At 35.4% G+C, this 19,090-nt stretch overlaps 2 protein-coding genes across 2 annotated transcripts; one reads left to right on the top strand and one right to left on the bottom strand.

Annotated features, from left to right (window-relative positions):
- The first annotated feature begins 1,636 nt into the window (after nt 1-1,636).
- LOC125244956 lies at nt 1,637-14,235 on the top strand. The gene is made up of 2 exons (XM_048155383.1): nt 1,637-2,000; nt 12,535-14,235. The coding sequence occupies exons 1-2, from the start codon at nt 1,713-1,715 to the stop codon at nt 13,642-13,644; spliced, it is 1,398 nt and encodes a 465-aa protein (XP_048011340.1). The 5' UTR covers nt 1,637-1,712; the 3' UTR covers nt 13,645-14,235.
- A 1,339-nt stretch (nt 14,236-15,574) lies between these two features.
- LOC125245026 lies at nt 15,575-18,501 on the bottom strand. The gene is made up of 2 exons (XM_048155487.1): nt 18,106-18,501; nt 15,575-18,015 (listed from the first exon to the last, which is right to left on the bottom strand). Exon 2 carries the CDS (start codon nt 17,252-17,254, stop codon nt 16,058-16,060), a length of 1,197 nt encoding a protein of 398 aa, XP_048011444.1. The 5' UTR covers nt 17,255-18,015; nt 18,106-18,501; the 3' UTR covers nt 15,575-16,057.
- Nucleotides 18,502-19,090: the final 589 nt, after the last annotated feature.

Consider the following 19,090-nt stretch of genomic DNA (forward strand, 5'->3'; position numbering starts at 1 on the left):
CTATCTATAGGCCAATACTATTTTTTTTTATACTAAACAAGTAAAACTCAAATACTGTTTATTGAATTGGACATTTAATCATAACAGGTCAACATAGTATTCAACAAAAATAAATTACTGAAGTAAAAATGTAACAAATGAAATCATTTTATTTGCAAATTTCTCATGGTTACGTCTGAGCTGTAGGCAAAAGTTGGGTTTGAAAATTCTGCCTTTACAGCAAATTAGCAGAAACAAACTAGATGTTTCAGTTCATACCTCATGTTTTCTGTGGTTTGCACAAAAAGAAAGTCTTATCTAAAAAATTCTATAGCATCATCTAAAAATAATTTGATCATTCTTGGATTTGAGATACATGGTGAGACTTGTGTCTTTTGCTACAATGACTTTCTAGACTATAAAGTTTCCTTCTGACAAATGTGACAAAATCTGCAACACAGATTCCCAATAGTGTGCACTCCAGCGAGTTTGGTTGTTTAGCAAAAGTACAGCTAAACCGATTGTTGGTGAGTGTGATGGCATTCGCTTTGCAGTCTATATGTGTCAACTTCTGGTTCAACCAATAGTAGGACGTTGGAGCAGGCCAATGGGGGTCAAGATTTAGCTTCAGTAGTTACAGTGTTTTCAAGTCATGTCAGAAAGAATGTATTTATGCGATAAAATGCACATGAACATCAGCACACATAATTATGAGTTTAGTTAACTCTGGATTTCCTTAAGAGTTTCCAAGTTAAGTACGTGACAGTGAGAAAACATGTCAGAGGCAATAGATGCAGAGTCTGCCCTAGTGAAAAAACCCTACCAAAATCTATTTAAAATAGGCCTACATTTATTTCACACAAACTAAAAACCCATTAATAGTCAGCATTTGAAGTGGATCAAAAAAGTTCATCAACGTTGTCCTTAGAAGATGGTTTTAGGACAACTTTGATTTTGATCCGCTTCAAATATTGAGTATTTACAGACATACTGACATAAATATTTTAATTAAACTTTATTTGCAGTTCTTCTTTATTGCACAATGCATATTTCTTAATATTAAGCCTAAAATGTGTTTAATATCACTATTAGTAGGGATAGTATGATCACTGTATAATTTGAATGCAAGATATATATATACTTGTACTAAAGTATACTTGCAATAGTTCCACTTTAGCATAATCAAATATACTGAAGTATATATTTAGTTGGACCTCAAGACAAAAATACTTGTTCCAGTTTAGCAGACTTTAAGTATAACAATCTAGTATAAAAGTACAATTGCAGGGTATTTATATTAAGTACATGCAAATGTAAATGCAGTTGTAGTACCCTTAGCATAAAATAAATGTATTTCAAATAGATTTTAGTATATTTATTTTTCACTAAGGAAGCAACAAAAAAACACAGATGCTGACTTTCAAAAAACACCTGCTTCTCGCTACAGATACAGAAGTGAAACTAAATGTATCAGAAAACTGAAGTATAAATCGCAAACACTGTATTTATTTGACAGATCAGCATTTGAAAGTTCTCCAAATGTTTTATATGAAATCAAATTTTCAGTACATGCTCTAAAATTAGACCCCTAAGAATGATGAAGAGAAGGTTCCATCATAGTCCTCATTTCTTAATTTCAGTCACACCCACATCAACATCTCTGACTCTGGCTGTGTATTTAAAGCAGCTGTGCTTCTGGTGTCTGATCTATAACACAAGACCAACATCAAACCATGTTTGTTCCGGCTCTGCTCACCTGTGTTGTGCTGGGAGCATTCAGTGCTCAAGCAAAAGTGGTCACCAGCTTTAATGAGTGTAGTGAGTTTTTCTACAAAAACACTGAACCAGAAGGAATGGATCCGGCTGCCAAGAAAATCTGTCAGAAGCTGGAACTTGGAGGTTCTTATTATGTTTCACTGTACTCAGTTGTACACAGAATCCCCCTCTACAGCGCCTACACATTGGACCCTGAATGCTCAAGCGCTGCTGGAAGGACAGAAAACTGGCACGTCGAGCCACAGGTAATCATGTGCTTCTCTCACTGTCTAACATAAGATTTTCATAAGCAGTTTAGAATGCATTCCATAGGGAACAGTGCAGTTAATTGAATTATTGGTCTCTTCATACTGTTTTGTTTGATGGGTGGTACTTCATGGAACAACCTGAAAGACCCAAATATATATATATATATATATATATATATATATAAACTGTACTATTCAAACAATTTTTGTATGTTGTTGTAGGAGGCCTCTAAAGATGAAATAAATGGGTTTTCACATTTTTTACTTTTTATTAGGTTTTTATGGACAGTTGTAATATTGCAATGTTGAGCCTGTGGGGCAGAAGAATTTCTGTGATTTTACTCACTGTCTGAACAAATGTAGAGAACATCTAAGAGATAATTTGCAGGGTGTACTGCTTATGTAGCCCAATAACAATAGCATATATATCTATACACTAATAATCACACAATAATGAAATGAGACAAATCATATTTTTATAAAAACATTTTTTATTATAATATATGATCAGATTGTATTTACAAAACCTGATCAAATGAATGAAAAGTTTGGTATTGTGGTAGGGTACAACGAGGGTCCGTGTATCTTTTGGTCATTCGTTTTTTGATTTAATAATGGAATCGGAAAATGAAAAATGGCACCTTTTTCGTTTTTAATTTTTTTTCAAACAAAACGAAAAACAAGAATTCGGCTTGATTTTTCATTTTTCGTTCAGGGGTAGAAAATGAATAAACAACTTGAATATTTGATCTCAACATGTGGGCGGGAATGAAACGCCCCTTTCCGCTGATTGGTCAACCAAACATTAAACATATGATGTGTCGTCATCAGTTCTGCCGCAGTTCAGAGCAGCAAAAAAATAGTCCTTCGCTGCGATGAATTTAATGCGTTTATTGCAACTACATTTAATCTCTTTTAAATTTACATTTAATCTTAATTTCTATCTCTTTCTCATCAAACAGCCAGACTAACGAATAAACTTGAGACACAAATCGAGGCAGGGCCTGTAGAGGCTTTCTTCTGTGTGTCTATAAATTTGGCGTGTTTATCTCAGAAATATTATTATAATAATTTAGTAATAATTTACTTCGCACCTGCACTCACAACTACCTAACAGCCAACACCTTTGACACACTGCCTGTTTTATTATTGCTGACCACCATCGTAGTTAATGTTCACAGCACATCTATTATAGTTCTATTATGATTTGTATGCAGTCAAGAGATGGATATCATAATGCCATTATCTAATGTTTCAGTGATTGACTTTAGTGAAATATGAATTTGACATAACGATTTTACGGTGAACTTGTTTGAGTTATATGAATAAAACCCTGAAATAAGACTTTGTACAATAAACCAGAGATGAAAGGTTTTCATATTTAATGCAATCTACCAGTGTCAGAAATTAACTTATATGGGACAAATGATTTTCAGGGCTATTTTTTTTTTTACCTTTATATATAATTTCATTCCTAATCTTATTAAATATTTATGCTATCTCTAATGTTAAATTCTTAAATGTAGTCAAATAAATTAGAATAATACGACACTGTTGTCACAGACACGTCAGGTTCCAACATCACCCAATCACAATGCACGCTATCTCCAGAGTACTGATCACCGCCACCTGCACCTCATCACTCCACTCATCAGCAGCACTATAAAGCACACACTCACACAGCACTCTATGTCCGGTCTCGTTCGCATATACTTCCTGTTATGCTTACCTCAAGGACTCCTCTTCGTATACTCACCTGTCTCCAGCGTGTCTCCTTCCCTCTGTGTGCCTCGTCTGCTGTGTGGGTGTGTTTTAGCCAGCTCCAAAGTTCTCCAGCGATCTCCAAGCTCCAACGTATCTCTACCTGCAACAGAAAGGACAGTAACTATTCCTCAATCTACCTGTTCAACATTATCTACAACCAGTTCACTCACCTGTGTGTTATCCTCTGCTCTACTGTGGTCAATAAAACAACCATTACCTGTTACATCTGTGTCTGCCTCCTGTGTACCGTAACAACTGTAGGATGTTACCAATTCAACTGCATGATACTTTCAGATGTAGCTACTTACAGTAAATACATTTACATTAATTACAACAGTATAATATAATGAGATTATTATTTTAAACAACAATTTTATTCAGAAATATGAAATGACAAAATGAAATGATACTTGGATTATGAAAGTAATATCGCCACTAGGAGTCATTTATTCATTTGTCGATTCGTTCATAACGCTGATACATTCGGGAATAAAATCAAGTGGCTGTCTATATTAATTGGTCACTGAATCATCGTCTATATTAATGGGTTGTTCAAAGACTCTTATTCATTCAGGAATGAAAGTGAAACTCTGTGTGCATACTGCGAGTCAGTCGCACAACTTTTCTTTGACTTTATTTGCTTTGGAAGTTTATTTGGCAGAGAAAATAACCTTTCTGTATGCCATCAGTTAGCCGGCCAATACTTAATATTAATTAAATAATCTCAGCGTATTGCCTAAAACAAAAGTTATGAATTCTGTGTATGATGACTTAAATTGAAACTGGTCTGGGCTTCACTATATCTCTGTGCTGTGCCGTGAGTCATGCAGCATTGCCACAGAGTTAGGTGGTCAGCAATAATAAAACAGGCAGTGTGCCAAAGGTGTTGGGTATTGGCTATTAGGTAGTTGTGAGTGCAGGTGCTAAGTAAATTGTTATTTCTGTGATAAACTATTATAATGATTATAATATTTTCTGAGCTAAACACGCGTTGCCGCATTTATGGACACACAGAAGAAAGCCTCTACACTGCCCTACAAAGCAAAAAGGCAGTAACTACGCAGAGTGCAGAACTGAGAAAAATGACTTAAAAGTTATCCTGTCATCCAGCCTAAGTAGTTGTAGGTAGATTATTGGACATGTTGCTGTTATGTTACTTTATATTAACTTATTCTTTGTACATACTGTATCAATCCTCATATTTAATTTGATATTTTACCCCTATTTTGCAGTTACTGTATTATTGCTTTGTATTACTTACCAAAAACGTGACACCATACCAAGAAAAAAGGCAGTAACTACAGATTCTCCAAAAACTATTTTGCCACAACTTGGGCTATGGGTGTCTTAGATACACTGTATTTGAAATAATTGGAACCATTTGTTTTCCTGAACATGGATATACCAAACCCAAACTAATTTGACCATTTTAGGTCAATATTTTCCACCCGGAAGCTGTTCTGGTGCTGAAACGGCTGCTTAAAGTCTCACATTGCTAAGCTGTATCAAGGTCCAAATGGGGACCATTTATTTTAGGACCACATTATTATTTGTGAGTATTAGATTAATGTGTGTCTGGGGGTGTTTCTGTATCTGTAATGTAGTATTTGCTATACCTACAAATCACATTAATGTTAAAGCACTCCAAAACAACTTTTCTTTGGAGCAATATAGGCAAGTTAAACTCCAATTCATTAGGATGACAAATAAGATAAACAAGTTGATTTTATACGGTGCAGTATCTGTTTCAGTAGGTTTATAAACACAAAGTACTGAATGAAATGAATACATGGGACAGATATTTCAAATTAGTAAACATACATTTAATAATAGATTGTATATAGATTACAGATATATATATATATATATATATATATATATATATATATATATATATATATATATATATATATATGACAAAATAATGCATGAATTAGGCTAACACAATAATAAATTAATAATTTTGCACCCTCAATGAAAATGAAGAACGAAATAAAGCCAACACACAAAAATGCAACCTGGCTTCATATTTACATTAGGCCTACAATAATAGGATAAAACATAGAAGCTTGCAGTCATGCAGAGGGACAACATTTTAATATAATTTAGGGGAATCCAAATTAAACATATAATTTTATATTCAGAAGAAGAAGCCGTGCAATAAATAAATGCTTAGGAACAGGAACCAATGTGTTTGAGTCTGAGAGCTAAGGGGGAGAGGGAGGGGGCGTAAATACCTGCGGAAGTTTGTTTTTTGTTGAAAGCATGGATGCTTACTAAAGAGAAAGATGTCAGTTTTGCTCACAACTCGCTAACTGCTCTAAACAGCGGACATAGTCTTCAAACAGCGGCTGTGAAGAGAGTGTGTTTTAAGTTGAACACCTGTCACGTTACACTGATAGCTGTGTTTATGGACAGTTATATTCTCCTGCTGGACAACAACGCAGGTAAGCAAAGCTATTTAAAACATCGCCTGTTAATTAGCATAATGCTATCTGAATGGACCTCTGAGAGGAAGTCCCGCCCTGGAAGCTGACAAGTGCTTATATTGTGATAGCCTAGCCTCTTAATGTTTAATCTGTCACTGTTACTTACCATTCTCCGGGTATTTTCTTTTCAACGCCAGTTCGACCATCTTCTTTCCTCGGCTTTGTGCCATCTCAAACAAAATTTGTGTGAAGTTAGAAGGGTGAAATCGCAAATGTAAAAACCGTCCCGCGACTCGCGAGGATGCCGCGAAATCAGCTGTGTGTGTTCACCATGGAAACAGTAACTTCACTGCTCAGCAACACGGTTATTTTTTGTTAGGTAAAACATAACAAGAATACAGTAATGGATGTTACTGTACTCATGCTTTGTTTCACTAGGGCTTTTTGCAATTACTGTACAAACAACTACCATTTTTCTCCAAAACGACACACATTTCAGATAAGATGTTTTGTCACATAACAAAGGATGCCTTGAATGTCATGAAAATGACAATAACTCATTTTTGACCAAAAATGCAGTTACTGCCTTTTTGCTTTGTAGGGCAGTACAGGCCCTGCCTCGATTTGTGTCTCAAGTTTATTCGTTAGTCTGGCTGTTTGATGAGAAAGAGATAGAGATTAAGATTAAATGTAAATTTAAAAGAGATTAAATGTAGTTGCAATAAACGCATTAAATTCATCGCAGCGAAGGACTATTATTCTGCTGCTCTGAACTGCGGAACAACTGATGACGGCACAGTTTAAAGTTTGCTTGACCAATCAGCGGAAAGGGGCGTTTCATTCCCGCCCACATGTTGAGATCAAATATTCAAGTTGTTTATTCATTTTCTACCCCTGAACTAAAAACAAAAAATCAAGCTGAATTCTTGTTTTTCGTTTTGTTTGAAAAAAAAATGAAAAACGAAAAAGATGCCTTTTTTCATTTTTCGATTTCATTATTAAATCAAAAACCGAATGACCAAAAGATACACTGACCGAAAATCACACTTTTTTTTTGTTTTTCATTTTTAAAATGAAATCGAAAAAACAAAAAATTGGCTTAATTTTTCTTTTTTCATTCTGGGGTTGGAAACGAATAAGCAGTTTGAATATTCGATCTCTACATGTGGGCGGGAATGAAACGCCTCTTTCCGCTGATTGGTCAACGAGACGTCAAACCATGTCGTCATCAGTTGTTCATCGGTTCAGCTCAACAGAATAAAAGTCCCTCGCTCTACAGCTGTACTGATTCTTAACGCGTTTATTCTACATTTTATCTCTTTGCAGCTGCACACAATTACCCCCATTCTACAACTTTAGCACAATGCCTGTTTTATTGAAGTGACCAACTATAAAAATCTAGCGAAGCTGCTTGATGCATTGGGCAGCAAATGTATAGGCACACATTGAATTAAAAAGTGCAAATGAGTAGCCGATGTAAATATGCAGCAGTCATAACTTTTGTTTTAGACAACACCCTGAGTTTTGGGATCTGGGATGAATTTGAAATATGACAGATATGAAAATATATTACATGTTATTAGTTCATCAAAGCGGTGCTATAGAGAGATGGACTTAAAATGCGAATTGGATGATTTGATGACGGAGGTGAACTCGTTTATGCCAATTTAAAATAGGCTATCACACATTTAAAAAAAAAGTAAAATAAATAAATAAATAAAGGGAAAAATGTTAAAACAGTGTTAAAAAATAACCATTATAGTGCTCTCTTAAGAAGATATCTATTGATATATTAGGCTATATATCAAAACCCTGAAATAACACTAACAATAATGAGATAAAGAGTATTTTTATAGCCTATTTATTGTCATCTGTCTGTGTCAGAAATGAACTGTAATTGATTTAATTGATTAATTGATTTTCAGGGGATTTGGGGATTTTTTTCCTAATCTTATTAAATATGTATGCTTTCTTTTATGTTAAGTCCTTACATTTAGTCAATTAAATTAGAATAATATGACGCTATAGGTTGTTACCAATTAAATCAGTATCAACCAAAGGCTTGCAGAGGTGTCAAAGAAGCAGCACCTGAAGTTGCTTTTAGATTTATGAGTTGTTAGATTGCTCAGAGAGGGCAGTATATGTGTAGGAATTACAATTTCATAATGTAATGCGATTAATGTTTTAAACATCATTTTGAATACAGAAAATTTTAAATGACAAAATGAAACGATAATTGGATTATGAAATTAATGTCGCCAGTAGGTGTCAGCAAGTCATTGTGTTAATGATTGAGTCATTTATTTATAGGGTTAGTTCACCCAAAAATGAAAATTCTGTCATTTATTACTTACCCTCATGTGGTTTCACACCCATGACACCTTCGTTAATCTTCAGAACACAAATTAAGATACAAATTATCTCTCAAGATCCATAAAGGTACTAAAAACATATTTAAATCAGTTCATGTGAGTACAGTGGCTCAATATTAATATTATAAAGCGACGAGAATACTTTTGGTGCGGCAAAAATAACAAAATAACGACTTATTTAGTGATGGCCGATTTCAAAACAATGCTTCAGAAAGCATCGCAGCATTGTGAATCTGTGTGTCGAATCTGCAGTTCGGAGCGCCAAAGTCACGTGATTTCAGCAGCTTGGCGGTTTGACCCGCGATCCGATTCATGATTCGATACACTGATTCATTTATGCTCCGAATCTTCCTGAAGCAGTGTTTTGAAATCGGTCATCACTAAATAAGTCGTTATTTTGTTTTTTTGGTGCTCCAAAAATATTCTCGTCGCTTTATAATATTAATATTGAACCACTGTACTCACATGAACTGATTTAAATATGTTTTTAGTACCTTTATGGATCTTGACAGAGGAAGTGACATTGCTCCCTATGGAGGCCTCACGGAGCCATCGGATTTCAACTAAAATATCTTAATTTGTGTTCTGAAGATGAACAAAGATCTTACGGGTGTGAAACGACATGAGGGTGAATAATAAATGACAGAATTTTCATTTTTGGGTGAACTAACCCTTTAAGCAATTAGTTCAAAACGCTGATTCATTCAAGAATATATCACTTGGATCTCTATAATCTTTTAGGCCATTGAATCATTCAGTCAACTGATTTGTTCAAAGACTCTGATTCATTCAGGAATGAAACAGTGCTCTGTATGCTAGGAGACAGTCAGACAACGGTTCTGATATGCATTGGAAGTTTAGTCGGCAGAGAAAATAAAACACCGGTTTGTGTGACATTCATTAATACTCAATATTAATGAAATAAACTCAGAATATTGCCTTAAACAAAAGTTATAACATTAAGAAAAGGAAAAAAATAGCATGTTATATACATATATGATACACAAGGATAACTGAATATTTGACATTTGACATGTCCTACACTTCTCTATGAAAAAAAACCTCAAAATAGAATAGGCCTAATAGATATGCTGTAACTGTAAAATACACAAATATATATATTTTTTTCATAGCCTATCTATCATTTCAAATCCATCCCATGTTGTCTAAAACAAAAGACATTTTTACACTCAATGTATCAAAGTTGTTGGCTGGGGGTAGTTGTGTGCAGCTGCAAAGTAAATCAATATTTATGAGATAAACTAATATTTCTCGTGATGAATTAATGTCTACACAGAATTGACCCTTCGCTAAGCCACACCCGAAAACCGCCACAAGCCAATCGTGGTTTAGCAACCGTTACTAGGCGCGGGAGGTCTGTCAAGCTTTCGAGCGAGGGAACATGCCGAAGCGTTGTGCGTATGGATTGTGTTAACCTGATACCCGGTATCCTAAAAATTTGGACGGGGTGGTGGAATTTTTTTTCCCTTCCCGCATATACAGTAATTTTGTGTTATCATGACAACAATGATGTAATATTGATGTATGCATATGCAGTAAGCCCGGGTAGGACAATCTGATGGGTCGGTTTTCATCAGCTAACTATCTACTAGCTAACTAACTCAGCACATCATTGCTTGGAAATAATGACAGTTCTTTGATCATAATGCATATATTTGAACGTGAAATAAAATGATTAAAGGCAAGACAGAATTACGTTAGCCTGGCGTGCTAAAAAATATAAGCGGGAGAATGTTATCATTGCAAAGTGGTCAGGCTAACGTCTTGTGTTTATTCCACAAGACTTATGGATAAGCTGTTTGATTTATAATTATTAGGTTATTTTCACAAATTTCACTTAACCTGCTGTGGATGAACAAAGTTTTTCCTCAATAAATTGTGTGTTTCCCATTTGAATGGTCAGCGTATGAGGTGGCTGCTGCTTGCGCTGGGAGCTTTAGCTTCAATTTTGATTAAATTATTTTCTAATCGGTTGCATATTATCTCGTGGATATATCCCTTGAATGCATACTGCAGTCCCTTTTGTCTTGATCTCTCAGATATTTCACCTGTTCGCCAAAAATGACCAATTATCTCCTTGAAAATGTCTGACACCGGTGCATACATACTGTAAATGATTTGCCAGAAACGAAAGCTCGACAGGTGTAGCAACAGTAACTAAGGAGGGCGGGGCTTAGCGAAGGGTCCATTAAGCCCCGACTCTACATCAGAACGATTTGTGTCAAGCCATTCACTAGTCTGGCTATTTGATGAGAAAGAGATTAAATGTAAAATAAATGCATTAAGAATCCGTACAGCTGTAGAGCGAGGGGCTTTTATTCTGTTGAGCGGAACCGATGAACAACTGATGACGACATGGTTTGACGTCTGGTTGACCAATCAGCGGAAAGAGGCGTTTCATTCCCGCCCACATGTAGAGATCCAATATTCAAACTGCTTATTTGTTTCCAACCCCAGAACGAAAAAAGAAAAATCAAGCCAGTTTTTTCTTTTTTCGTTTTCATTTTAAAAATGAAAAACTAAAAAAGGTGCGGTTTTCTCATTTTTCTGATTTCAATATCAAATCAAAACATGAATGAACAGAAGATACCCTGATTGAGGGGCTAAAGGCGCCTTTGATTTTATTTTTCTCTAAACCACTAGATGGCACAAAAACTTTCCTAAACATCCGTTTTTCAAAATGCACGTGCAAATTTGTCTGATCCTTGACGTGATCTCAGGCAGCAACGCAAAGTTGATTCTGAGGTAGTTTGATCTAATATTTGATGTTTTTTAAAATGTTGTTAAAAGTAGCAAATGAGAATGTTTGTATTTTCAGACAAAGGTCTTCTTAATGATTTTCAGTTTTGTTCAAGGTAATTCAATAGTTTTTCAAGCAATAGTTTTTCAATAATGGAAGAATGTGTAAAAGTATGGTATTTGGGGTAAAGAGCACCCCTGCTGTTGGGGAAAAAAGCACAATAATTAACATGATAATGAATAGCTGACTGACTTTTCCATTTGTTGACGTGACATGGTTAGATTCAGTTAGGCAAATATCTTATATCAAATTGGGTATCTATCTTAGAGATAATACCCACATTTATAATGAAACAATCATTAAAAAAAATTATATATTATTTCATAATAAAATATAATTTATTTTTACTACTGTAAATCTATATTAAATAGGCTATTATGGGATCTTCAACGCTTTCAGAATCTTTACTTTTTAAAATAATTTTGTTTCTGTATTTCTGTATTTTTAAAATCTATTTTTATATTTTCTATATAAAAATATATATCACATAGGCCTATTTTAATGACAATTTATTTATTGAACAAAAATATATCAATTCTTTTATTTATCAAAATAAACAGAAAATAGTACAAACTTTGCTAAAGTGATTCTTTTGAACAAGTATTAACTGAGTCATTATTAAAAACATTATTTTAGCTAAATTATTTGTATGAATGCTGTGTGCCTTTTACCCTGTGTGTGGGGTAAATAAAGGCCCCCTCACCACCTTATACATTTATAAGATTTTTAACTAAAATTAACCACTTTATGATTTTTTTTTTTTCACACAAAAATGTTGCTCCATCAATGTCCAATAAAAACATATATATTTTTCCTGCAATCATATACTTTGAGAGTAGTGAAAACCACAATTTTTCTTAAGGTGTGCCTTTAGCCCCGCATCGCAGGGTTTAACAATAGGACTTATTAGTTGTGTAAACGGTGGTCTTAAAGAGAGAAAAAAACACGTACAGGTATATTTTAGTAGAGCTTAAACTGATGTTGTAATATTACAACAGTGGGCCTTATAGGGATTATACAGTAAATGTGCAATAAACAAATGTCAACTGAAAGACAAAGAAGCTAGAAAGAAAAGAAAAACAAAAGTCTTTTATCAAAGTGGTAAAACATCAAACTAACAATCTAACATAAAATTTATTCTGTAGATTTCCCAACCTGAATCCCAAACTGATTATATGGTCCAGGAGAAGGACTCTGATGGAAACATGATGAAAAGAAATCAAGCCATAAGCAGCAACTATAGAGACACCGGATATGATCGTGGACACCTGAACCCCAACACCTTCCACTGCAAAGAAGGCCATAAGGCAACGTTCACACTGACCAATGCTGCACCTATAGATGCAGGCTTTAACCGTATCCACTGGAAGAATTGGGAGAGCATGCTGAGAAGTTTCTTAAAAAGCAGGCTTGAGAGTGATGGTGGTTCTGCAACAGCCTTCATTGTCACAGGTACAGTACCTGATGCAAATCTACAGATACCGCAAAGGGAAATCTCTGAAGAGCCCGAAAGGGTGACAGTGCCCTCTCACATCTGGATGGCTGTCTGTTATAAACACCACAGTGATGACACAAAGTCTTTCTCCTTTGGCTATATAGGGGAAAACAAGCCAGAAGGTGGCATAAGCCTGATGAGAGTCTCAGACCTGAATGATGAGCTCAGCAAACTCTATAGTGAGCTGTCAATGACACATCAGTCAATTAACATTTTTGTTGGTGATTGTTTTGGTGAAAATGATAAATTAAATGAGGTTCAGGGTATGTTTGACAAATTAATTAATCTGCCAGTGAACCAAGGGGACCTAATGGCCACAGATGTGCAGAACATATCTCGCACAAAAAGGTTTATCAGAAGTTCCCAGCGCTCATACTTAACAGTCGGAGGGTACTCATGCAGGCATGATCACCCATGTGACACATACGGTGAGGACTACTATTGGTGCTGGACTGGTTATGGTTATTTTGCCGACAGCTGGGACTACTGCAGCCCTCCACTTTCAGGAAGTAAAGCTAAAAATGGGGAGTACTGCCACTCAAACTATGCCTGTGACAAATACGGTTCAGGATATAGGTGGTGCTACACATCTACTGGCAAACAAGACATGTGCTGTACTTCTGATGGCTGCTTCACAGCTGTGAATGACAAGACCTGCGAGTTTTATCACCCCTGTGGCTACCATGGCTATAGTTACCTGTGGTGCTACATAGATGATGAAGCCAACTGGGATTACTGTTGTAAAGACTGTAGTCAGTAGGATTACAGTGTTTGTTACAATTAATACCAAAATATTACTTTGTAAAGTTTTGTACTTGGAGCACTTACTAACCTAGAAATTGTAACAGAATTATGACTTTCTGTTGAATGATCTAAAGATTCCCTTATAGCAACCTGTGTGTGTTGCTTCAACAGAGCAACCATACATTCGTGTTGTGTTTTACTTACTTTTATATTCATTTATTCATTCATTCATTTTGATACATTTATCATGTAATCATTTAACTATTTCATTTAATCATATTTCAGGACTATTTTAGCCATTTATATGCTCATTTTATTGATTCGATCATTGATTAGTCATTTATATTAGATTATTTTACTTTTTATTTTTCCATTGTTGTGTAATCACATGATTTTGTGGTTTCAAGTGATATTTGTCTTCATGAGTATAGGATATAAAAGAGTGTCTCCATTTCAAGGTCACAGGGCAATGTTGTGAAGCAGTAATTTTCCATTGCTATTGCTTGTGGTATAATAATAATTGTTGGATTTGTGCTGGTCAGACAAAGTCTGAGCATTGGAACATACACAACTAAGATTATTCAATAAACTCTGCTTACACATGTAATGTATTGTCTGTTTCATTCACACTTGTAGCCGGGGGGCGCCCTCATGCAGAAAGTCCACAAGTGAGACTCACAGAAGTCAGCGGCTGTATCCGAAACCGCTTACTTCTCTACTAAATATTAGGGGAAAAGCAGTAGGCGAGCAAATAAGTGGCTGTGTTCAAAACCGAATACTAGTTGATTTACATAAATTCTAAACCATATACATCTTACAGATGCTTACTAAATGTTTATTAAACATCTGACAGGAAAATTGTCAATAAGTATTGCAGATGAGCACATCACAACATGAAATAGACATCTGATCAGAATGATGTTTGCTATTATGTAAAATTCAACAAAGAAGGATAAATAAACCATTTTCCCCTTAATATTCTACATATGAAGAGTTTGGTTCCAAAACGCAATAAATCCATTTTGATTAATTTGAGTAAAAAGGTGTTTTCTTTGCCAAGAAAGTGGCAAGTTGAAAACCACTATTTTCTGTTTCAGACTTTCACATAGCATCTTTTGGTTATAAAAACATTAAAAATTCAAATCTACATTTTGATTTTAAAGTTTATTATAAAAATTTATTATTTTCCCCCCAAAATGCAATAAATCCATGACTTTTTTTCAAAATGCAATTAATCCATCAATATAAAAGTTATTTTTCAAATTGAAAATACACAACAAAGTAAGTTGATTCACATATATGACAACTTTGTCAATATTTATCTTATATACAGGCATTTTACTAAAAACACATTCAGTTGTCGCTTCCAAAATGAATTCAACGGGTCATCTTGTTAATGTTATAAATGAATTATTTGTCATTACCGATTAAAGAGTATCTGGCGCCACTGCACGGTTAAAATAAACACATTTGCTGAGTACATTTGTATTAAAAATGGCTCTTAAAAACTTCAGTTTTGGGGACTGTGACAGAAGTTTGATTCTGTCGTGGAACAAGCAACAGCCCTCATTGAGTGCTCTTGTGCGATAACGGCCCGTGTGACCCGGGTTCGATCCCACCCCGTACTGGTTCCTGCATTCAATATACGTATAAATCTAAACCTGTGGAGGAGCACACAAAGAGGAGAAAGAATGGTGGCTTGACTAGTGGGGTACGTTTGGTTGTCTCTCGGGGGCAATAGGCCCTCTGGAGATGAAGATACCCTTACAAAAAAACCTACAGGAATCCTGTAGGATTTCGGTTCTATGTGCAGGGATCCTGCAGGAGTCCTGTAGGACTGAATAAAAATCCTACAGGACAGTCCTGTAGGGTTGTTCCTGTATAACTGTTAAGTCCTGCAGGAATGTATCACTCCTGCAGGATTTATTATGTACTTACAGGATTCCTGTAGGTTTGTCCACTGACTTCTTGTAGGAATGCAAAACAACCTACAGAAATTATAAGATACCTGTGGGATATAAAATTCATGGTTTGGCTGGAATGTTAATGTGTATTTCTGATATGAACCTCATTAATAGTTGTTACATTAATTACATTATTAATAAATGTTGTTACATTACAAAGGATTTTTCAAATAATGATATACACAGCATGTTACGGTATTACATAAAATATTTATTTATTCAACTGGCCCAAATACATTTTCCAAAATTCCAAGATGCTATCGGGATAAACAAACAATCCAAAATATATATAAAATATACTAAAATAGCTATTTATCTCATTGTACATATATAAAACAGAGATCAGTGTACATAAAATAAAAACTGAGCTATTTATCACTGTACATGTATTAACTGTAGATGTTTAAGAATGTTCAAAATAATCATGTTAAAGTGTATATATACTTGACAAAAATAGAATAGTAATTAATCAACTTCCCATTTGTTGGGTTGAATGCAAAGTAAATTCTGTACAAGCTCCACATCCTTTAAGTACACACAAGTTGTTCTAATCTCATTGCAGTTGATTAATTTAACATCAGTTGAAATATAATTTTCCCTAACTATCCCAGAGAAAGCAGTTCCTGTTTGTCTATCTTTAACCATGTTGAACTTGGCTGTAATAACTGGATCAATAAAGGCAAAACCTTTATCAAAACCCACATCAACAAACGATCTCACCAATGCCATTGTGCCTTGTTCTGTCACAACTGCACGGTTGATCCTTCTTGACAGTGTTGTGCTTGTCTTTGAATGAATCCTGTTTCCATTAATTATAGCTCTTGAATAAAATGCACATTGGTGAACATCAATTCCCTGTTCTCTGAACAGAAATGCCTCCCTAGGTGTTGGCATTCTTACTGTTGGTAAGCCCAGAAAGATTATGTTTGTCTTTTTTACACAGTTTGTGGCAAGTCTATACCCACGTAGCATACGGTCAACAAAATCTGTGCTTGTTTTTTTAACACTCTTATCGTAAACAGTAGATAGAAGCCGGGGAATACTTTGAAAAAGAGAAAAGCTATTGGCTATTTGTTCTGTAACTGCCTGGGTGCCATGGAAGAGCTTTTGCAAGTTACCATTGTGGCTTTCAAAAATAAATGCACTTTGGCACCATAGTGGACCCCAGTTTCGTACTGACTGTGCTGCATGCTGTAAAATGTGCACATTAAAACTAGCATGACATTTGCCATACAGTCTCTCAAACCGGCTCACAAAAGTTTTTAACAGGTATTCAGCTACATCTATGTCATGAGAACTCATGTCATCTTTTAATAGTAAGTACGTTGCTTGGACAAGGAGTAGTAGGTGTTCTAGGTAATCACATGATAAAATGCCACTCAAGCATGGAAGGCTGTAAAACAAAAGGAAATTCCTGTACTCTGAGGCCTTCCAATATTTCCGCAACCTTACAGAGCGTGGAGGTCTTGTAATATTAACTGGCGTATTAATTTGAAGTAGTAGTTTATCAATGGTGATTATCTCTCTCCCCAAATACCATCTCTCTCCATGATATTTTGAGTCAAACCATAAAGTTGTTAATTGCCGACTGACACCCAGTAAAATGCCATGCATATAGTCGAAAGCAAAGCCCAGAATTATATTGAAAAATGTTAAAAGCATTAAAGGGGATGGCCCTTTGACTCCCTTAACACATGTTTCGACTGCTGTTTTAACATCATCAAAATGTTGGCTGTGGTCTCACATCTCTTGTTTGCGACACACCCTAGTGAATCCATTTCCTTTAGCTGCTACTACTCCCTTCTCGTAACACCAGTTGCATCCATATTCACCATTAAATTGCTTAGTGTTTTGGACAGAGCAGTGAGCCACCGAGTCACATACACAGACCAGATTAAACACATACATCTGTGTGCTGTACTGTTAGACCTTCCTGCTCTAACTGAATGCACTCATCAACAAACGACTGCAAAAAGGAGCACATGCCTACTTCTCATATCTGGGGAAAGTTCATTAATTACTACTTGGATTGGCCAAATGTGAAGAGGAGAGGACTTAAAAATAGGGACACCATCAACATTCCATGTAAGTGAAAGGATAAATTGGTTCGGATCATTCAAGGGACCTACTGACTTATACATTTCACCATCATATATGTCTTGAACACTGTCTGGGTTGCTTTTTACTCTGGTCCATTTGTAATTCAGTGCTGCTGTAAATGGCTAATCTGACATTTTTGTTTTCTTATGGACAATTTCATGAAAATGTCACCAGATTTAATAAGAGAGCTCTTATCCCCAGGTTCAGAACCACATGAATCACAATTTGCTGGGATTTCATTACCAAAGTATTGATGACATGACTGATTCTGTGTCAGTCTTATAGCATGGGGAACTGTTCTCATCTTCACTAGACGTGTCATCCTGGTAACGAGAAACATGGAAAAGTAGTCAACAGATAGCCCAAGTTAAAATATAGTATATAGCAGAACAGCTGAAATTACAGCAACCTACTGTGGTATGATGTGGTGCTGTTTTAGTCTTATAGCGTGAGGAACTGTTCTCATTTTCACTGTTAGATGTCTCATCCTTGTAATCAGAAACATATACAAATACAGTATGTGACTTTATTGCTTACATTAAAAATAATCATTTATGTGGTGATCATTTTAGACATGATATAGGTGTTACAGGGCTCTCCAAATCTGGTCCTGAAGGGCAAGCACTCCAGAGTTTGGCTCTAACCCTGATCAAACTTACCTAGTGATTTTCTAGTGATACTGAACACACTTAAAAAAAAAAGAGTAAAAGTTTTACTATTACATACACGTTCTTAACATTCATACTCGTTTTCTAAATGCATTACAGTATATTAACTTAACTGATCCATTACCTGATAATAAACAGGGAAAATGATAACACGAGATGATGAATGAGGTTCTCAGTGATGGCGTTTACTCGTATGAGTCAACTCTCGTGATCTCACTTCATAACGTTCACACGGTTCGCTCGCATGGAGAAACTCTTGCGATACCGTGTGAGAGAGCGTGACATAAGAAAAAAGAAAAAAAAAAAAACGATCTCAGATTAACGAATCAATCTCAGACTAATGGCTCTATTATAAACATTACATAATAAAACAATTAAACAATAATGTTTAACTATTAAACTAAATTACCCCATTAGACCCCAACATTAATGCTCATATAAAGCAAGTAACGTAATATATAACACGGTTATCTCATGTACGCCACCTTAAAACACATTTTCTGTATTGGTTTCAATTATTGACTAATTAATTACAGTTTAAATGCTCGGTTTTATCATTTCAATGGTCTTAGCTGAAAAATATCAACCCGCGGGAAATACCGCAACGGTGATTAACCATGTAGATGGATGATAACAGCCATATGATCTGAGCCTACCAGTAGGCGCAGCAGGCCCCTTCTGGCCCATATCTATGAGCTGATAACCACTGATAACGGCCATTCAATCGAGT

This window comes from Megalobrama amblycephala, linkage group LG1 (genome assembly GCF_018812025.1).
Source record: "Megalobrama amblycephala isolate DHTTF-2021 linkage group LG1, ASM1881202v1, whole genome shotgun sequence".
Taxonomy (NCBI): domain Eukaryota; kingdom Metazoa; phylum Chordata; class Actinopteri; order Cypriniformes; family Xenocyprididae; genus Megalobrama; species Megalobrama amblycephala.

What these genes read in the sequence shown, in the direction of transcription:
- LOC125244956 (XM_048155383.1), top strand. Translation starts at nt 1,713, where the DNA reads ATGTTTGTTCCGGCTCTGCTCACCTGTGTTGTGCTGGGAGCATTCAGT. An exon ending in ACTGGCACGTCGAGCCACAG is followed by an intron (nt 2,001 to 12,534) that starts GTAATCATGTGC and finishes TTTATTCTGTAG; the next exon opens with ATTTCCCAACCTGAATCCCA.
- LOC125245026 (XM_048155487.1), bottom strand. Translation starts at nt 17,254, where the DNA reads ATGCTTTTAACATTTTTCAATATAATTCTGGGCTTTGCTTTCGACTAT.